This window comes from Patiria miniata, unplaced genomic scaffold (assembly GCF_015706575.1).
Source record: "Patiria miniata isolate m_02_andy unplaced genomic scaffold, ASM1570657v1 HiC_scaffold_20, whole genome shotgun sequence".
NCBI lineage: Eukaryota > Metazoa > Echinodermata > Asteroidea > Valvatida > Asterinidae > Patiria > Patiria miniata.
The window spans coordinates 187885-207422 of NW_024037059.1; the positions used below are offsets into that span (position 1 = coordinate 187885).

General features: G+C 38.6%; 1 protein-coding gene across 2 annotated transcripts in view; it reads left to right on the plus strand.

The window, feature by feature from the left end:
• Window positions 1-4684: 4684 nt before the first annotated feature.
• LOC119727401 (periodic tryptophan protein 2 homolog) overlaps window positions 4685-19538 on the plus strand; it is a 36226-nt gene continuing 21372 nt past the window's right edge. For both annotated transcript variants that reach the window (XM_038199266.1, XM_038199267.1), the window contains exons 1-17: window positions 4685-4748; window positions 6592-6663; window positions 6887-6999; window positions 7360-7454; window positions 7798-7897; window positions 8456-8599; window positions 9105-9240; window positions 9864-10054; window positions 10288-10431; window positions 11026-11233; window positions 12191-12342; window positions 13136-13283; window positions 13924-14074; window positions 14652-14832; window positions 15221-15368; window positions 16986-17154; window positions 17629-17847. In XM_038199266.1, coding sequence (XP_038055194.1) covers window positions 6646-6663; window positions 6887-6999; window positions 7360-7454; window positions 7798-7897; window positions 8456-8599; window positions 9105-9240; window positions 9864-10054; window positions 10288-10431; window positions 11026-11233; window positions 12191-12342; window positions 13136-13283; window positions 13924-14074; window positions 14652-14832; window positions 15221-15368; window positions 16986-17154; window positions 17629-17847 — 2317 coding nt within the window. In that variant the 5' untranslated portion in view covers window positions 4685-4748; window positions 6592-6645. The remainder of the gene's footprint in view (window positions 4749-6591; window positions 6664-6886; window positions 7000-7359; window positions 7455-7797; window positions 7898-8455; window positions 8600-9104; window positions 9241-9863; window positions 10055-10287; window positions 10432-11025; window positions 11234-12190; window positions 12343-13135; window positions 13284-13923; window positions 14075-14651; window positions 14833-15220; window positions 15369-16985; window positions 17155-17628; window positions 17848-19538) is intronic.

Consider the following 19538-nt stretch of genomic DNA (forward strand, 5'->3'; position numbering starts at 1 on the left):
AAACTCAAGCAATTGGGTACTACCTAAAAGTCACTGTAAGCTTATCAGATAGTCAGTTGGCTTGTGGTATAAATCAAGAGTACACAGTTGAATAGCCATTTTCCCCTACCTTTTGGTGGGTGGGGTTTCTATTGGAATGGCAAATTAACCAAAAGCACAGTCAAATCAAGACTTCTTGCAGAAATTAAAGCTAAACTAATTAAAGTTCAAATTACATGAAAGCCACAACTTTGGGCAAATTCCCTCTTTTGGGGGCGGGACACTAGTCATAATTAGGGGGTGGGGAAATTAGTCCAATTTAATTGTTCTACTTCCATATTTACACACCTTTAAAGTTTCTTCTGTTATTGACGTGATAATTTTTTTTTGTCTGTATAATTATTCTTGTGCATTTTACTTTTGAAAAGGAATTGTATAGACTTAGATTGTAAACTGCTGCAAGGATGCTTTTTAATGTTTTGTTTCAAGTTGAAATTTTCAGCTCAACATGTATTTTCAGTCGTGTCCCACCCGGCTGTCATAGGAAAGCGCACATGTAAACAAAGAGTGACAGGACTATCGCTCAAACATTTTACAGAAATGTTCTTGGTTTTAATTCAGTCCAGTTATTGTTGACTTTGAGTGCACACTAAATCTTAAACTTTCAAGTATTTACAGTAAGTATTCACATGGTAAGTTCACACAAGTTGAACTCATAAAACCTCAGCGATATTGCACCCTGATGGCCTTTTGACATCAACATGTTTCACATTTTCATTCGTGGCAAGTTTTCACACGGCATAACGCAACTCAACCAAACCAAGAAAAACCATATATCATTTAGTCAAATATTTGGAACTTCAGAAAAGAATGATTTCAATGAGAAAAAGTACATGTACATACTGTTGTGGTTGAAATGCACAAGATCTGCAAATTGTTTCAAGGACTCCTTGGGCAGATGAAGAGCAGACATCGGCACCTCCCGGCCGGAATGTGCGGACAGACAGCTGCACTCAGACACCCAACCTGATATCAAGATCAGAAAAATCAAACATTAGCACTTGTACTACATTGTATTACATGGTGTCTATTCTTATTGGATGGTCTGAACCCAGCGATGAATGTACCAAATTACAGATACCTTCACTCAGACACCCAACCTGGTATCAAGATCAGAGAAATCAAAAACACTAGCACATTAGCACATACATACTACACTGTATAAGCCTGTTATGTACTTTTGCAATTTTTTTGGGGGGGGGGGGGGCTCAAGAAGTCACACACGCAATCAATGGATCAGCAAAGAAAAGAAACATTTAATTGTGAGCGGTAAGTTTATCAGAATACTTGTGAAAATCAATTTGGTAACAAGTGAATAACACTGTGAGTAAATCTTGTAGTGTGGCCTTCATTAACAGAGCTGCTAGTTGGAGGGTACCATACATGTTGTAGTGCCAGCGCTCCACTCAGTAGAGCTAGGTGGCGCCCTGCATAAGCTGTTTCGTTGATACCGCCATCTTGCTTGAAATTGTGATTGCGCAATGGATCGGGGGGGGGGGGGCACACGTGACCCACACTGAAAATCCGTAACATGTTCTTTTTCATGAAAAGAACTCAATTTTGGATACAGAGTTTTAAAAACCCGATAAATGGGACATTAAGCTGTCCATAGGTGAAAAAAAACCCAGAACCGCTGCACCTTTCGTACCGTAATATCAGTACTATACTTCTTGACATACTCATGTAAGTTGCGCCCATAGAGCTATATTAAATTACTTGAGTGCTAACTTCGTGTATAAAGTAATGCCTGCTGGGCGCATCCATGTTTGTGCACAAACCTATGGAGACCTAGAAAGTTTGTACGGCTTTTATACGGCTATTTGCATATATCTGCGTTTGTATTCCATACCAGTGCGTTATCGAAGCCAATATGCCCAATTTGCTCAACGCAAACAGCGCAATGCGTGCACGTATTCGCTGCAGATGCTTTTTGCTGTCACATTTTTTTGAACCGTCAATGACACGCTTAAGTTGTTTGCGTATGTTCTACTTGCGCGTTGCATGTAGAGTACACTTTCAAAATTCAATCAATCTAATTTCATTATGTTCTACAAACACGCACATGAATTCAAAATGCCTGCACCCAGGAAGGCTTCAAAGAATCTCCGCGCGCAGAATGACTAGTTAGCGCTCTAGTAATTTAGAATAGCTCTATGGTTGCGCCTAACAAACATGGCTGGATTATGTCAGTTTTTAGACCAAAATGCTGAAAAATATGCCCTTTACGCACTGCGGCAACCTGACACGGAAAAATTCTGCCAACCGGACACCACTTTTTTCAATAAATTTTCTAGCGCCAAAAGTTACCTCTTTTATGGTTATTCCCTCCACTTTCCAACCTCTACTCTCACCCCCTCCTTTCCTTAATTTCTATTTATCAATCAGTCGCTCACTTCTTCGAGATTCGAACCTCGAACGCTTGCTTGATACACGAGTCTCTTAACCGCTAGGCCGCGCACGATCGCTGTTGCAATGATCAATCTTTGGACGTATTTGAAGTATCCATTGAAATAAACTAAATATTCATGAGAAAATAAATATTCATAATGACGTATTGCACTATAATTGGCCGGCTAATGCGACATCTCATGCGACGTCATGGTTATCGATGTCATGCGTACAACGTACCGCTGTTCCAGACACTTCAATCAGTTTTGACCGGCTGCTTCAACTCAGATCTGCACTACATGTGCATGCAAAATGTGCTCCAAAAACACATTTTTACCAATTTTTTTTCGCATGTCCACTCTTTCCTGGATTCCTCTTGGTTGAAATCACAAGGTGAGGTGAAAATTTGGATGTTTGGCGGCAGGTAAGTGGTGTCCGGTTGGCAGAATTTTTCCCCTGACACTTGCAGGTGCACCGCGGGGGTTACGGTACTTGCACTTGTACGCATGCGCATAATATCATTTTGCTTGTACCCCGCGGCGCGCGGAGGAGGGGGGGTATGGTTTTTCTATGCTAATTAGAGTCAGTTTGCTTCAAAAGCAAAAATAAACTACAAAACAAAGCCTAAATGTGAAAATCAAAATTTGACAAAGTTCTGCATGTTGGGGTACATGTTCCAAAAATGTGGCCTTAATTTACGGAGGTAGTCCAGTAAATTGGCCACATTTATGGGGCTATGACCTCCCCATGCCTTTATTCACGTGTGCCCCTGAGCCATTGCGCAATCACGATTTTCAAGCAAGATGGCGGTATTCGTGAAACGACTATACGGCTTATTCTAAATCGACCGAATCGGCATCATTCATAATTATTGGCAAAATTAGTTTCAAACAAGGTTCACTTCTACACTCACCATGTTGGCGGACCCTTAATTCGTCAAATGATTGTAATTTTATGACTCATAAAAGTTATTTACGGCGTAAAATCACCCAAATTCGAAGATGAAACATGTCGATTTCCAGTACGGGCGAAAAATTAAAATGGCTGGCCGAATGAAAAGTCGGCCGGTACCCGTACGCGGGGATGCACACAAATGCCGATAGGTTGATGTGTACCAGGGAAACACGTGTCGCAACTTGACAAATTCAAAGCAAATTCGGCGCGCGCAGCGCTTGTAGCGGGTAGTGCTAGTGGTACTCAACCTTGCTCGTATTCCAAAACAGCTTGTCATACTGACAACATCATAATGAAAAACTATGCAGATTTATTTATAATATCTGTTATCATTTGACAGGCACACGAGGTATTTTTTTTTCAAATCATGGATCAGTTTCCATCTGGCCTAGTTTCGTCGATTCAGCTTCATAGGCGGATCCAGGGGGGGGGGGGGGGGGTCTACGGGGGCCGGCCATGTCCCTCCAAAAGGAACCCAATTTCGGTTTCTTTTTGTGACGTTGCAAAAGGGCAGCTACTTGCATATAACACCCACACAAAACCGAAATTTTGTTGAAACAATACTTTAATCAAATTGTGTTTATTGATCTTTGTCACAATATATATTTTATATATGAGGGCGCTATTCATATTTTTTTTGGGGGGGGGGGGGCAGGGTAAAGCCGCATACTTGAAAATAAGCGCGGATCACAAGCAGGGCTTTGGGCGTTATATTTTGATGTTACAAATTAACTTCCGTTTCATTCAAACACAAGTTTACAGATTATAAATGTATTTTCATAATGATATTAATTTCTAGCATGGTAAACCTTGTGATATTAACATAGTGGATAAGTACCATCCGCAATCCGGGCCACGCCACCATAACATCGGCTAATTATCACATGCATGCATTCTGTTCGCGGCTTCGATATCTTTTAATTCTTACCGTCAATTAAACAAAATTGATACTTTTTGCTTTAATAACTTGATCAGTTATTCAGTAGCAGATGGCGCAGATTATCGTTTGATCTCGAGTTTCAATGTCCATTGACCAGCAAAATCATGAAACAAGCTCTTGCCTATAGGCCGGATCCAGAACACAATTTTTGGGGAGGGCCATTTTTTTTCCTCCAAAAAAGTGGGCCCAAAAATTGTCCGCTCAAATTTAATATGAAAATGTATTGGTGCATGGTGGCGCAGTTTTAATGCCTGTGCCCTGGCCTTCGAGAATCTCATTTTCTTAGGCCGACCGTACCGACCGACCGACACACCGACACTCGAGTGACCAAAAAAAAAAAGAATAAACAAAACAATTCGTATCGAAAGAGGGCGCTGTTGCACGCACAATCGGTCGTCTGGTCGAACTCTACAGCATGGCAAATTTGGTTAGTAGTAAATTATCAATTTAAAAAAGTACGTTTGCATAATTTCTGGTATAAATGTTATAAAAAATACGCCTCCGCGTTTTTTCTTCAAGAAATGGACATATTTGTTGGCACCAAATGCAAATATATATCAAATTTTCGGACTAGAAATTTCGAGTCCCAATTTCCGGACAAGTCAAGAGTATGGCAATGCACGCTACGTGCACACGATCTCTTTTTATGGAATGGTTTTAATTTAAAAGCCGCTTTTTGTGTCAAGTGAGAGGATAAGGAATGATTCCCAAATCTGGTCATCATTATTCACAATCACACTAATTTGTCCCTTGAGTGGTTTATCAATTAGAAATGTCCGAAAAACTTAAAAAAGCCAAATTTACTAATGGCTTTTACTTAAAGGGAATATACATCATTTGCTTTTGCTGTTATTTTCAGAAATGGATGGAATTGGGGGGTTGGAAATATATAGCAAATATAGTTACACTGACTTTTTTGAGGTTTTGGGTTCGAAAATGATATAAAAACCAAGAAAAACAATCATTTTCCTGTAGTCTGGTTCCCTGACTCCATATATAAGAAGAAACAGCAGTTTACATACATTGGGGAATTGTAAGGTCAGGGAACCAGTCTAGCTGTCGTGTACCCGTTCATAAGTGCGATGGTCAATTGGGGCCAGTATTTGAAAAAAAGTCATTTTTTTTCCAACGCTGGTCGGCCGATCAGCGTTGGAAATTGATACAAAAATACCACTTTTCTTGAAAATGACAGAATACTAGGTGCCATGATTTTACAGGATGCTTTACACTTTCATTCACTAACAGTCCAGCAAGGTATTTCAAAATGATTTGGTAGTTTTATTTTTTGATGTTTGCAAATGTTGTATTTTCCCTTTAAGCAATAGTAATAGTATGAGCATGACTAGTAGCAGAGAAAATCGAACTTGAGTTGAAGTGTTTATGTGGGCTTATAGTAGGCCTATAGGCCTACTGCCATTTGAACTTTCAAAATCACTAATCAGATGAGCGATAAGGAAATGGGCCAACTGAGATAGGCCTAGTCTGAGTAAAACTAGCATGAGTACTGGTTAGGACTCAATGAATCAACTTTTTAAACATTTGGACATGACTTGGACATTGTCTGGCGAGTAGAGTCCTAGGTCATTCCTTTATTGCGTGTACCATTAATAAAATTCCAATCATTTTCATCAGTTGCACTCATTAGTACCCCCATGCCCCAATCAAAATCTTCAGTTTTTACCCCCAAAACAGTCCTGAAACTGCCTTATGCGTCCTTGTAGTTGCTGTAGGAATTGAAAATACAAATGGTGGTAGTTAGGTTCATGTAGGGTTAGCCTTAAAAAGGAAAAGAGAAATTTCACCTTCAATTGGGAAACTGATCCTTGTCATGCTGGAGGGCGCCATTTTCGATGTTGTTCGATGTTGTTGTATGATTCCAACTGAAGACATAACAATGCCCTGACATTGCGTACGCTGGCAACTGTTTCTGAACAAAAGAAAACAAATATTAAAGGTATTTTGCTGTTAGTTTAATGCTGTTATTCTAATGGGTAAGTCACCCCCTCCCCCATGCTCGTTCGACAAATACTGTGAAAATATGTGACATAACATGTGACGAATGTTGACAAGGCAGACTCATATGTTAGGCTACCTACATTGTATTTTTGCATCACTTAAGTTCTAAACACCAGGATGGGCAAATGCATAATTTATGCTCACCACAAATGACATTTATTCATCCCAGAAAATGGAAGCTTCTGCATGAATTCAAATGAAAAAAAAAATGTAATTTAAGATGTTGACTAAGTAAATGTTCATTTTTTTCCCAGCTGTGATTCTACACAACAATTTCTGGTAAAAAGGAGGAAGAGCAGCCAATCAAAATGAGATTTTCTTTCAAGGTATGTGTTCATGTGTAAAGTGTATGTGACATGCATTGACAGTGCAAGACTCCTACAGTACAAAAGTACATTTTAAATGATTAAATAAGGATTCTAATTTATGATCAGAAACCACTGGTACCTCACACGCTTAGACTTATTCCCATTTAGTATGTGTTCATTAACCTGTCAAATCCAACGGTTTGATAATAATTTTCTAACCCAACCTTATTTTACCTTTTAGTTTTCCAATCTGCTTGGAGCAGTGTATCGTCATGGCAACCTAAACTTCAGCTCTGATGGGAATTGCATCATCAGTCCCGTGGGCAACAGGATCACCAAGTTTGACCTCAAAAAGTAAACAACTGTTTTTCTTTGGAATTATTCATTACAAGCTAAACCCATGAACAATACAACAAGGGGAAGATTAGCATGCATTGTACATTGCTACATTAGAACATGCCATTAAACCTCACCTTTGTGAACCTTACTGTCTATTTGAGAGTGAATTTTTTAATATTTGGTTGTCAGTCCCTATTTGATGGTGGGACCGTGGGAATTTTAATTACTCAGAATTAATTTTCTTGCGTTCCCCTCCACATTTTTCATCTTTGCCTTATTGATTGTTAACCTGATATTGTGATGGAATTCCTTTGTTCACTTCCAGAAAGAAAAGCATTTTTGACAATAAGCTTACATGTACATTGTTTATTTTAGCAACAAGTCTGAGACCTTCCCTATTGAAGCACGGATGAACATAAGCTGTGTGGCTTTATCCCCGGATGGCTCCACCTGCATCATTGTTGATCAAGGTAAAAATTAAGTCTGTAAGAAAATAACTTACAGTTGTAGTTAAGGTTCTGTGATAATGCTCACTGAAGATTGTTTTTCTTACAGTGAACATGCTCTTTGAGTCCAAGTAGTACTTGCTATATGAATAGTCTCTATCGAAAGCTTTTCTCTGAACGTTGTCTGAGAATTACAAAAAAAACCTCAATTAGTTGATGATGTAGCAATTCATGTTGCCAAGCTGACTGTGAGCCATGCCCTCGGCAGGACAACATCTTTAAGTAATATTTATTAGGTATTAACGCCTTTTCTCTTTAGGAAATGATGTTGTTTATAATAGGATTGCATGTATTTTCTCTTTCCCAGAGGGCGCCACAATGTTGTGCAGTCTTATCAGCAAGACAGTATTACATCATCTACACTTCCATCGACCAGTTACTGCAGTCAAATACAGCCCCGATGGAAAGTATGAATCAATCTTACATATTAAACACATTTAAGTAAATGGTGAACAAATATTGATTAACTGACATTAAATGCCATTTATTGGTCAATTTCCATTTATATGTCAATCTCCATAAAAGTTGTTGTTTACGTCTTATTACTCGCAAGCTGGACACTCCATTATATAGCTAGAGATGAGTTTCAAACAATAGAAAGTAAACTTGTTGAACTTTGTACTGAAAGTTTTGATTTTTTGACTGAAAAGGTATTTATGAATTATCTTGGAATTATCTGGAGTGCTGATAATTACCTCAGCTTCGCTTCGGGTAATTATCAGCATTGCAGACTCCAACCAGTCTCCCAAGCACATATAAACATGTATTGGCTAGATCTTTCTTTGCAAACACTACTGGATGTAATTAAATCCAACCATCTTGACATCAAATCAGAATTTAAAAGATGGCAAAGTATTGTTGGTCACATATTAAAGCGCCTCTAGATATGTGCCGCTAGGGATTTTGAAGGGAAAAAAAGTTCAGCGTTTTCCATTGAGAGATTATTTGCCCTGACTTTTCAATAGGAAAATTGCATTGACCAAGGAGACACTTGTGCAGGTATACCATGCACCAGGCAGCACCAGAGAATTCAACCCATTGTTGTTACATCGGACGTACTACGGAGCATATGATGATACAACATGTATTGATTGGTCTTCAGATTCCAGGTATGCATGCTCATATTACAACGTTTTCTTAAAACATTAACATTTGTAATGTCCACCCCTTCACTGCTGTAATCAATACACAGTGTATTCACAGTGTTGTCTGACGGCTTGTGAGAACAATTATACAAAGTTATGCAACTATCAAATGGTTTTGCTAAGTGCATAACTGCTTGTGTTCGTGCCAAAATGTTCATATTATGTATCTATCGACAATATATAATAATACTGTGCAACGAGTTGGTCATTTTTTGATAAGAATGTAAGGTAGCACTTTGTGACCTACGCACAAGAGCCAAGCACAGTTCCAAAACTAGCAACTTATTCATGGCCAATTTGCAACTGAATCTGCACTAAACCCCAGCATCTTGAGAAGTTTGGGCATGTTTGGTGCTCACATTTAGGTGTCTCCTGTTAACAGTATTAATTTCAATTTTCACTGCTGAGAAGGCACTTCCAAATGTCACTTTTTAAAGTTTAATCTGATTTATTTTCAACCTTGTGACAGGGTTTTTGCTGTAGGTTCTAAGGATATGCACACTCGTGTCTTTGCTACATCAGACATGGAACAGTTGGTTATCTACACTCTAGGAGGTCATAAAGACTGCGTTGTTTCTGTCTTCTTTGAAGAAAACTCACTGGATGTATCCTTATGTAATACTAACTCACTCTGTAAGTTGGCTTGAATCCTTCTTGAATTATTAAACACCCAACACCTCATGGTATCAATGGCCTTTCCTTAGCACTTAAGGAATATGGTGGCAGAAGTTCCATGTTAAGTAAAGGAGCATCTCAAAAGTCCTGGATGTTCATGGTTCAGTGGAACATTCCCGTTTGAATACCAGACAACCCAAATCCTTCAAAACCAGTGATCGGCCATGAGCCAAATCTCTATCAGGGCTAGAAGTTCAGGTTTGTCTTACTTTACTAGGGAAACAGCAGGACGACACCGTCATTTTGTTTCCCTTTATTTCTAATTATGTGCAAATGATGTGGCGTGCACAGGGTAAATATCAATTAACATGTTCAAAAACTACTTATAACTGAGAAATGAAGTTGCCACTTAGAAGTTAAGACGAGATTGCACGTTACAGGCTTTGGCCCACGCCTTTAAAACTTACCCTCAAGTGACGCATATTTTGCAAAATCGGTTGGATTCAAAGGACACTTTCCATGTCTTTGAAGCGTTGAGATGATTTCTTGTAAAGGCTCAATGAAGGAATATAAGAACTGTTTTATCTATTAATTCTTAACGTCTTCATATCAGTTGTATAGCATCAGTCGTAAAGGAGAACTTGTGATCTGGGAATGTGATACGGACTTGAAGGATCTACGACCTTTGGATTCATCAGCGAGTAACCATAGTAACAAAGCAGAAAGATCACTGTCTGCTGAACAAAGAACAAAAGAGAATGAATCGGTTGATCGGAACAAGGCACTCTACAAGAAGATAGCCAGGTACATTGTGTGATTATATACACAGTAAAGTAAAGAAGTGCACTATGCAAATGTCTTGTCTAAAGCTTTTGTCTTGGTCTATCATAAGTATATGAAAATAATGCTTAAAAAATAGAAACTGCCAAAGCTCTGTACAACACATTTGTACATGCATGACATAAGTGAAACTGTGTACTGCTGTCTAGTTGACTGCTTTGCATATATTCCATTATTATATATATTTCATATTGCAGACACTACCTCAACAAGGAGGGGGACTTCACACAGTTGACATGTGCTGATTTCCACAAGAAGAATCACATGTTAGTGACAGGCTTTGAATCGGGGACCTTTCATCTTCATGAGCTACCTGACTTTAATCTCATCCATTCACTCAGGTATGTTGGTTAAGTCAGAATGCCCATTTGGGATTGAAATTCAAGTGTTAAATATGTTATACAGTGTTCAATTTAAGATGGAATTTTGCTGTTATATGCCATTCACCTGAACAGCCCAAAATCCTTCTGTATGCAATACATGTATGTTGTTCACTTTCCGTTGTTGATGCCTATATTTTATTTTGACTGTGAACAAGAGCAAGATCCATGGACACACCCTTCTCCCTCCCCCCTTTAAGGTTTTTTTTAAGTGTTAATGTCAAACCCTAAGTTAAGTTTGACAGCATAACATATTTGCTGTTTATTGTGAAAAAGTTAAATATAGCACACTTTTGCCCACAATTTGTACCCATTAATCCTTGTATGTGGAATAGCTTGAGGGATGTTTGGTTGTGAACAGTTCTCTATTCTCAGCCAGTCATAGTCCAAGCTGAGTCTCATCCACTCTATGCAGTTGTCCATCCATGTCTTTGCCATATCTGTTTCTCTGCAAAACCTACTTCCTCCCTACAATGTAGGCTACCTTTCCATCTGATCAAATGCTCAAACCTAAATGGTTTCAGGTGTATTTTATTTATTTGCTTGTCTTCCCAGTATATCCAACCAGTGCATAGCAGCAGTGAGTTTTAATCACCCAGGGGATTGGATTGGGTTTGGTTGCTCAGGACTTGGACAGTTACTAGTCTGGGAATGGCAGAGTGAATGCTACGTCTTGAAGCAACAAGGTCATCATAACAACATGAATTGTTTGGACTTCTCACCTGATGGTCAGCTGATTGTAACAGGTGGACAAGATGGAAAGGTGAGATTGAATTGAGATGAAATCAACTGTCTCTAGGAAGTTTTCTTGTCTTGGTTTCTCTACCATTCAAGGGATCATCTGGGAAGATTTGTCTCTTTCCTTGGATTAAATGTCTTTTGCATGCAGTAGGAAACCAAGAGGTCGTTCAGACATTGTTTGAAATTCCCTTAACCAGTTCGTGCCAGGATTATTTTGACATAGACTAGACCCAGGTGCAGGATTGTTTTCATGAACCTTGTTGCCAGACGGGCTTTAGGCTGTCATCTGCGGGTAGCACACCCTGATATTTCTTGCGTCGCTCACTGTGAGCGGGTCACAGACACATATTTCTGGCCTTGTTCGTCATCATGTTTGCCGCATGCCGCAAGGGCCAGCCGGCCCTGGCTACGATGTCAACAACGGTGACACGTCACGATGGCGAGAGGTTCAGACTATGTAGCGAACTGGTAAACAAAATGGATGAAGTAAAGGCTCTATTAGCATGCGGTTTTGGCTGAGGCAGGAGTTCTGGACGACCTTAGATACTGAGACAAACCACTTCGAGTTGAACTTGCTGTATTTAAAATGATATCTGAATGCTCAGTAGTTTTATCTTTGCAACCAGCTTCCCGCTGTGAGCAACTGCTTTAACTTTTACCGTTTTTGCTCAAATAACATGGTCTGAAGTTTGCTGACAACTTTAAACCATGAAGTTCTACGTGTTTCAGCTTGCTCACACTTCTATATCAGTACACAAAAGTTGCCTTTGGCTGTGAAGAACCTCATATATTTTGTTCAGTCTCAAAACTACATGTATGTAGTGCAAGTTTGGTAATAATCTGTACGGTTCAACAAGTACCTCAGTTGATATTGCTTGTGGCTTTTCAGGGCTACATATGTTTTGCGTAATGTCTAAAACTCAATGGGGCAGTTTTCATGGTTTGACAAGAATCCTGTTTCTTTTTTCATGAAATCAAGGTGAAGGTATGGAATAGCAGCAGTGGTCTATGCTTTGTGACATTCAGTGAACATACTGCATCAATCTCAGGAATTACATTCAGTGGTAAAGCAGGCAAGGTGGTGGTATCCTCATCACTTGATGGTACAGTCAGAGCGTTTGATTTACACAGGTAAGTCCTACATTCTTGCTCTTTGACAGTCCATTTTTATCAAGTAAAATAGCCTCCTTCTTAACTTAGCTTAAAGGTAGAGTACATCATTTGTCATTTGAATATTTTTTTCATTTCAAGCAACAAAAGTGCTCAAAATCTAAGGAAGGATGCTGAACAGCTAACTTGATGAAGTCTTAGCTCAATGAAACAATTTTTTAGGATCTCACTTTCAATTCAAAAGTTACATAGTCATGTTTTGAATTGCGCCTAAAATTATATTCCAGATGTTCTCATTCAGCCGATTGCGATGCGATGTTACGCACAGAACCAACGAATAATAGCAACCCCGCATGCGTGTGCGTCTTGTTGATGCTAGTGTACTCTTATTCACTGATTCGCCAAATTTCAAAGAAACAGTACTAACGGAAATTTTTTTTAAAAATGTGTCACTTGACGCATCTTTGGAAAAGACCGTTTATTGTTTTCTTCAAAATACCAGCATGCCAGAAGGAATAACTTCACACGGAATTAAGTCCCATTACTCTCTTTATAGCAAGTATGCTTTTCAACAATAATTTTGTCACTAACTTTTTGGATTTACTCTACCCTTAAATCATTGTCTGCTATAATATTCCAATTTATAGAGTAGGATTGGGTGTAAAGTCAAACTTGTATACAGAATGAACTGCAATCATATTACCGACATTTTTGAATTATCATCAGTGGATCATTGTGTTACTGTTTTAAGAATAACAAATCTGATTGCTTATGATTGTATACATTATTTGTTTTCCTGATTACTTTATTCCAGATACCGTAATTTCCGCACCTTTACATCTCCTCATCCTGCTCAGTTTGTTTGTCTGGCTGTTGACTCCAATGGTCAATTAGTGTCTGCAGGAGCTCAGGATAGCTTTGAAATCTTTGTCTGGTCCATGCAAACTGGACGTTTACTAGAGGTAAGAGCAGATCCTATGTCATGTGAATGCAACAGTGAAGTGAAATTTATGAGGTTAACAACTGAAGTGTCTGGTGATGTTCATCGTAACCCTAAACAATTCAATCCACACTGAAATTTGCATTAAGTATGAACCCTTCTCTGGGGATCTTAGCATCAAACCATTTATAAGAAACAACAAGGCAGTTGCAAACAGCATTTCAACTGGAATGATAAAAGTTATCAAATGTAAAATGAAATATCAAATGAATCCTATTCTGGAACGTATGTTTTGCAACTTAAGTTTTAAGTTTTGCAACTTGTGATGGTTTGCAACTTGTGAGGTTGTGTGCGAAATCATCGGGCTTCCATATATCATGTGACCATCCCACTGGGTCATCAGTTGCCTGACGAAGTCCAATGGCTTGGGACGCAGCATCAAAGTTGCAAAAGTTAACTTCCAGAAAAAGATTTGTTTGATATTTTATCTTATACTGCTGGATGTCTGAGAACATGCATCATGAACTGTAAAAGTTTGAGGGTTGTGGCATTCTGATCCTAGCAAACTCTACTTATTTTGTGAAAGATTCCTCCAGGGTTGAAACATCAGTCCCTTCTTAAGTGAACATATTACCACACTTCTTCCTCGTCTTGTCTCTCAGGTTCTTGCTGGCCATGAAGGACCAGTATCCAGCCTCAGCTTCAGCTCAGTGGCAGACATATTGGCTAGTGCATCATGGGATAAGACAGTCAAACTCTGGAATATTTACGAGCACAAAGGTGCAAGGGAGACTCTACAGGTCTTGACTGATGGTAGGCTTAGTTTGTTATTGGTAGTCATTTCATCTTTTGTTTATTTTGTGTTATTGGCATGTGACTTATAAAAGTTATATGGTGGAGTTTTGTGTGTGTCAGCAAGATGTTAAGTGTAAAATGTGATTTTGCATAAACTGGGTCATTGTCCTCCAAGAGTTATTATAACTACGCAACAAGTAAAAAAAAGATATTTTAATGGCAAATTACAAAGTACAATGGGAACAGGCAAGGAGAAATGCCCCACTTTGGACCCTAAATTTATAGAATGACATGTATTGCTCAATTGAAGCATTACCATTTAGGCAAGTTTCAATATTTTCCAAACTCGTACTAATGAATGAAGGGTTAAAGAACCATTCCTTTAGTTTCGAAATTTGTTCACCTGTTTTTTTTTCTGCAAACCTTTCATTCGTTAGTATCTCCACCATGCAAAGCCTCAAATGTAATATTTTAGGCTTTGCATGGTGGAGTATCAGTATCGTTTTGGTTTGCGGTAACACCACGTGTTACCGCAAACCGAAACGATAAAGCCATCAATGTTATTCAAACTGTTACTGTTTTGACATTGTAACAGGTCTAGCCATAGCCTTTAGTCCTGATGGTCAGCAGTTAGCCGTAGCCACATTAGATGGTCAGATCACATTCTGGAATGTTCAAACAGCCACTCAGACAGGATCTATTGAAGGCAAGACGGATCTTGGAGGAGGGAGGAGAGAAGGTGATATGGTTACAGCTAAGACATCAGCTGCTGCTAAGTAAGACATTCATCTTGACTCTACTATTCATAAGATGGAATCTACTATTGTAATCTACTACTGGATACAGTGCCTGAGCAACCGTATCAGGAGATCTGGTATTGAGTAGCTGAAAGAAATATGGAATTTTTCGTTCACTGTTGACAATGTAAATCTTCTAGGTTTACAAGTATGTATGAAGCAAACTATCCTTCAATGTCAGTACTCTTTTACTCTTCGTTATTGGTATGAAGCTTTGTGTGGAGCTTTGGAGCCATTATTGACACTGATGTCCAAGTTATGTACCGAGGGTGTGCCTTTGTTAAACTTAATTATTGTTGGATTATAATAGATTTGGGAGTGCTTCTTGCAAAAATTAAGAATAAGATGTTTTTTAATTTGTTTGCAGATCCTTCAACACTTTGTGCTATTCAGCAGATGGGACGTGTATTCTTGCAGCTGGTAAATCGAAGCATGTTTGCATCTATAACATACAAGAGCAGATGTTAGTCAAGAGATTTGAAGTGTCATGTAATCTCTCATTGGATGCTGTGGAGGTAGGATAACATGTGTATTGGCTGTGTGTGATAGCACATGGTGATAGTTCACAAGAGCACTGTGCACATTGGAGGATGCATGAACTACTTATTCTGTATATGTACAAACTGGATATGTCTTCCCGTCAGCAGCAATGTGTTTGTGTATCTCTTTAGAACATATATGATCTTTTGCATTCATGCATTTGGTCTGTTTCCAATAATTATAGCCACTCAAAATGCCAGGAAGAATGTTCCAAACCCGACCAGTTGAATTTTCACCAAAGTGGATATTACATTTTTTGAGAAAACAATGAAAAACCATGCACAATATTTGTTCACAGAACACAATTTTATCAACTGCAGTCATTGTTCCAAAAGTAGTCGATTCAGTGATTGTTGAAAATCACCCAGACTTCTTGATTATTTTGAAATGACGGCAAACCTGACAGAATAATTTCACGATGTAGTTAGTACCAGTTTGATCTTTAATCCTTGAAAACATCTTTTTGATAATTACTTGGGATAAATGCAAATAATCCTATATGCCCGTATATAGTTAAACATTGACTGACTTTGAAGTTATATATATTTGAAACAATCCACATCAAAAAGTAAACAAGGAGAGTTTCAGTCTTCAAAAATAAAAAGTAAAAATCTGCCCCGCCCCCTCTGCTTAAAGCCTGAGTGTAAAATTGCATCAATGAGGGCAGCAAACAGAAAAGGCCTGTTTGCTTACGTCATGGTACAGCTCCAGCACTCCTACATGTACAAAACTCAAAGCTGCTTGGCCTGTATTGGTTCTGCATAGCATTAAGTATACATGTACAGTACATGATGCATGGATGCTTCTGTTGTGGCTGAATTCTCAAGCTTCCCAATATTTTATTCATTCTGCTAGACAGAAGATTTTCGTAAAATCTCTACATCTTACCTCCTTTGTTAAATCTTCTTAACTAGACGCGCTGTCAACAATAGGCCTACATTGTTTCAATTCATGATCAAAATTGAAATATGTGAAATGCATTCATTATGCATATGTAGAAGTGTGGCACAACACAGTCGTTTGATTGTAGAGCCGTACCTTGATGGCTTTCGTTTTCCTTCTGGTTTTTAGCAGAGTTTTTTTACTTGTATATGTTTTATGGCTGAAACCCCTTATTTAATTTTCGATGTTGTGGATTGTTTCAAATATATGTAATCTTGAATATTAGTCAAAGTTTGCCACATTAATGTGGTTAATCTTTAACTCTCCTTGTAACTGAGTGAGAGGGTACTTGCTTTGGAGTCTATTGGCTGTGTGCATGAACCAATGAGGGCAGTATTGCACCTAACAACGGCAACTGGAGGGTATGAGATTGTAATGGTCTACTTTAATAAGCTGTCATCTGCTTACCTGTAGGTAGCAGTGACATTGCAGCAATGAATGATGTTAAGTGGACTGGTTCCTGGACCCTCATGGTATATTCTACACTGTCTTAGGAGGCACTAGAAACCTGGGTAGAAATGAAAGCACTTACCTCTCTAGTACGTGTAAATTGAGAGGAAGTTTTAATCTCTTACTATTTTGTGACAATGAGGAATACATACCGCTACCAGTATGATTTGAAGTTTCTCAATTCTTCTTGATTTTGGCAGGAAATGTTAAATCGTCGTAAGATGACAGAGTTTGGAAACATTTCTCTGATTGAGGAAGATGGTGATAGTTCTCAAGCAATCAGTCTCCCTGGTGTTACTAAGGGAGACATGAGTTCAAGATTCTTCAAGCCAGAAGTCAACGTATCGGGGGTTCAATTCTCACCAACAGGTATCCACACTTCAAACTTTTGATACTCTTGATAGTTTTGTATAAATGCTTTTTGACCACCCACAAGAACTATGTGTATGGGAAACATTGCACACACCCTCTGGACAGTGCAACACGCAGGCCAATTTTATTTGGAATGTGCACCATCTTCAAACGTTTCAGCTGATGGGTACATGCATGTGGTACAAAACACTTTCATCAATTGTTGATCCATTAGGTACAGTTTCAGAGATATCCTGTTGTTAAAATGAACTGAAAGCAACACAAATGAATATATGTATTTCGATTTGAATTCTAAAATCTATAACTGCAAACGTCATCCTGATGTTTCGTTCTGTGTATCACACAGAAAACATCATTTATTAGCAGGTTGGGATGCTTAAACTTTCAGTTGTTAAATATGTGTAAGGAAAGCCCCATTGCTAAGCAGTTAATTATAGTTCTAACAAAATGAGGAATTGTGGATTTTGACAGGTCGTCAGTTTGCTGCAACTTCCACTGAAGGTTTATTACTCTACTCATTGGACAATGCCTTGACCTTCGACCCCTTTGATTTGACGCTTGAGATAACCCCCAGCATGGTACGTGATACCTTACATCGTAAGGAATGGAGTAACGCCCTTATGCTGAGCTTCCGAATCAATGAAGCCAAGCTGATTCAGGAAGTGGTAGAGTCGATTCCATTTGAACAAGGTAAGATTTCAGGGAATTATTATCAACTTAACCTTAACTCCCTATGGTGATTTCCCAAGGAACCTTCCTCGTTGCAAATCCCAACACCATATGGTAAACTGTGCACATTAACAGTTGGACTCTGTTTATATGTGGTATGCCTATTCCCGTGTAAAGCACAGTCAGTTTACTAGTGCAGTACTCATCCTAACATATTCCAACAAACCCTGGTGTTGGAGTTTGGCTGGTTGGGGATCGTTAGGGTTCATGTCTCCACATCAAGTCCCATAGAGCCAGACTTATTATATCAGATCCTTAGATGATTCTCTCAATGGAAGCACTCAAGGAAGAAGCCATCTATCATGTTAATGAAATCAAGGACTCTTCCAGAGTCCACAAGCACTGTAGAGCAGAAGCCTGAAGAAACCTAGAGGGAAAAGAAAAGCCATTGAAGAAATGAAAGAATGAAACAATTAGACTTTAAAATGACCACATAATGGTCATCAAGTGATTTTCATGAAGGATGACTCACTGCAATGTCCTTGTCTCTGTATTGATGTGTGCTGTGATGTGTTGCATGAGATATTTCAATGTAACTTGAACCTGTCTATGTCATGCATAAAACATTGCTTTCATCATTCCCAATTAATTGGGATTGGCCTTGATTACTCAAGGGTATACATCCAGGTTAATCAGCCAAACTACTGGTCTCATGTATCATTCAAGCAATAAGGAGTGCACATTATCCTGACAGCTTTCACCTTCACCATCATACACCTGTCAATTTCTTTCAAAATTTAAAGGAAATTCAAAGGAATCTGTAAGCACATTCATTCTATCATATGAAGCTTCAATTTGTACCTAATTAAAAGATCGTAAAGTAATTTAGTATTCTTTTAGGGCATTATTGGGGGGGGGGGGGTTGAAAAATATGTATATATATAGTAATGCATTCTTCCAGTTTGTCTCTTAAATTGAAATCCTTTTATCTCTTCAAATAAATGTCTGTTCTCTCAATAATAGAGTGTATTAATCTTTGATGTGCCTCCAGGCTAGCTACATGTACATGTACATGTATCCTGAATTCATTTAAATTTGACATGCGTGATCTCATTAGCTGCTTCTATTGTATGCCCCCCTGGCTGTCAATCATGAACAGGTGTATGGAAGTCATTGTGAAATTGTAATAGCTGGATGGCAGATGTCTTTGACAGTTGGGTACGACAGAAACATTTATGTAAGACTTGGGATCACTTCCCTGAAGTGGTTTTATTCTGTGCTGGGGAAAACGTCTGTTTACAAAAACATTCTGAGTTGTATACTTATTCTGAGTTGTATGTATACATTCGGCGTTGTAAACATAACAGTAATTCTGGTGATGGATTTAAACAAATCTGCAGCTGTTGAGCTGCTTTCTTATGTTCTTTTAATGTTTGTCTTCATCTTCATCGATATGCTTCTTCATACATAGCACTGGATACAACGTGCTGCTATAGCTATAGTACTTGTGGATCAGATTAATTTGGATGATTAGTCATTGTTTAGAAACGATGTTGGAGAAAAAGTTTCAAAGCTTTCACTAGTGGGACTACTGACCCATGTTATCTTTTTGCAGTATTTTCCTCCTTTTCTAACTGTACTATGAATCTTGATGTTCATTAAAATGAGTTGTTATTAACCCCCACTACTCCCAAAGTGGGTCCCCCCCCCCC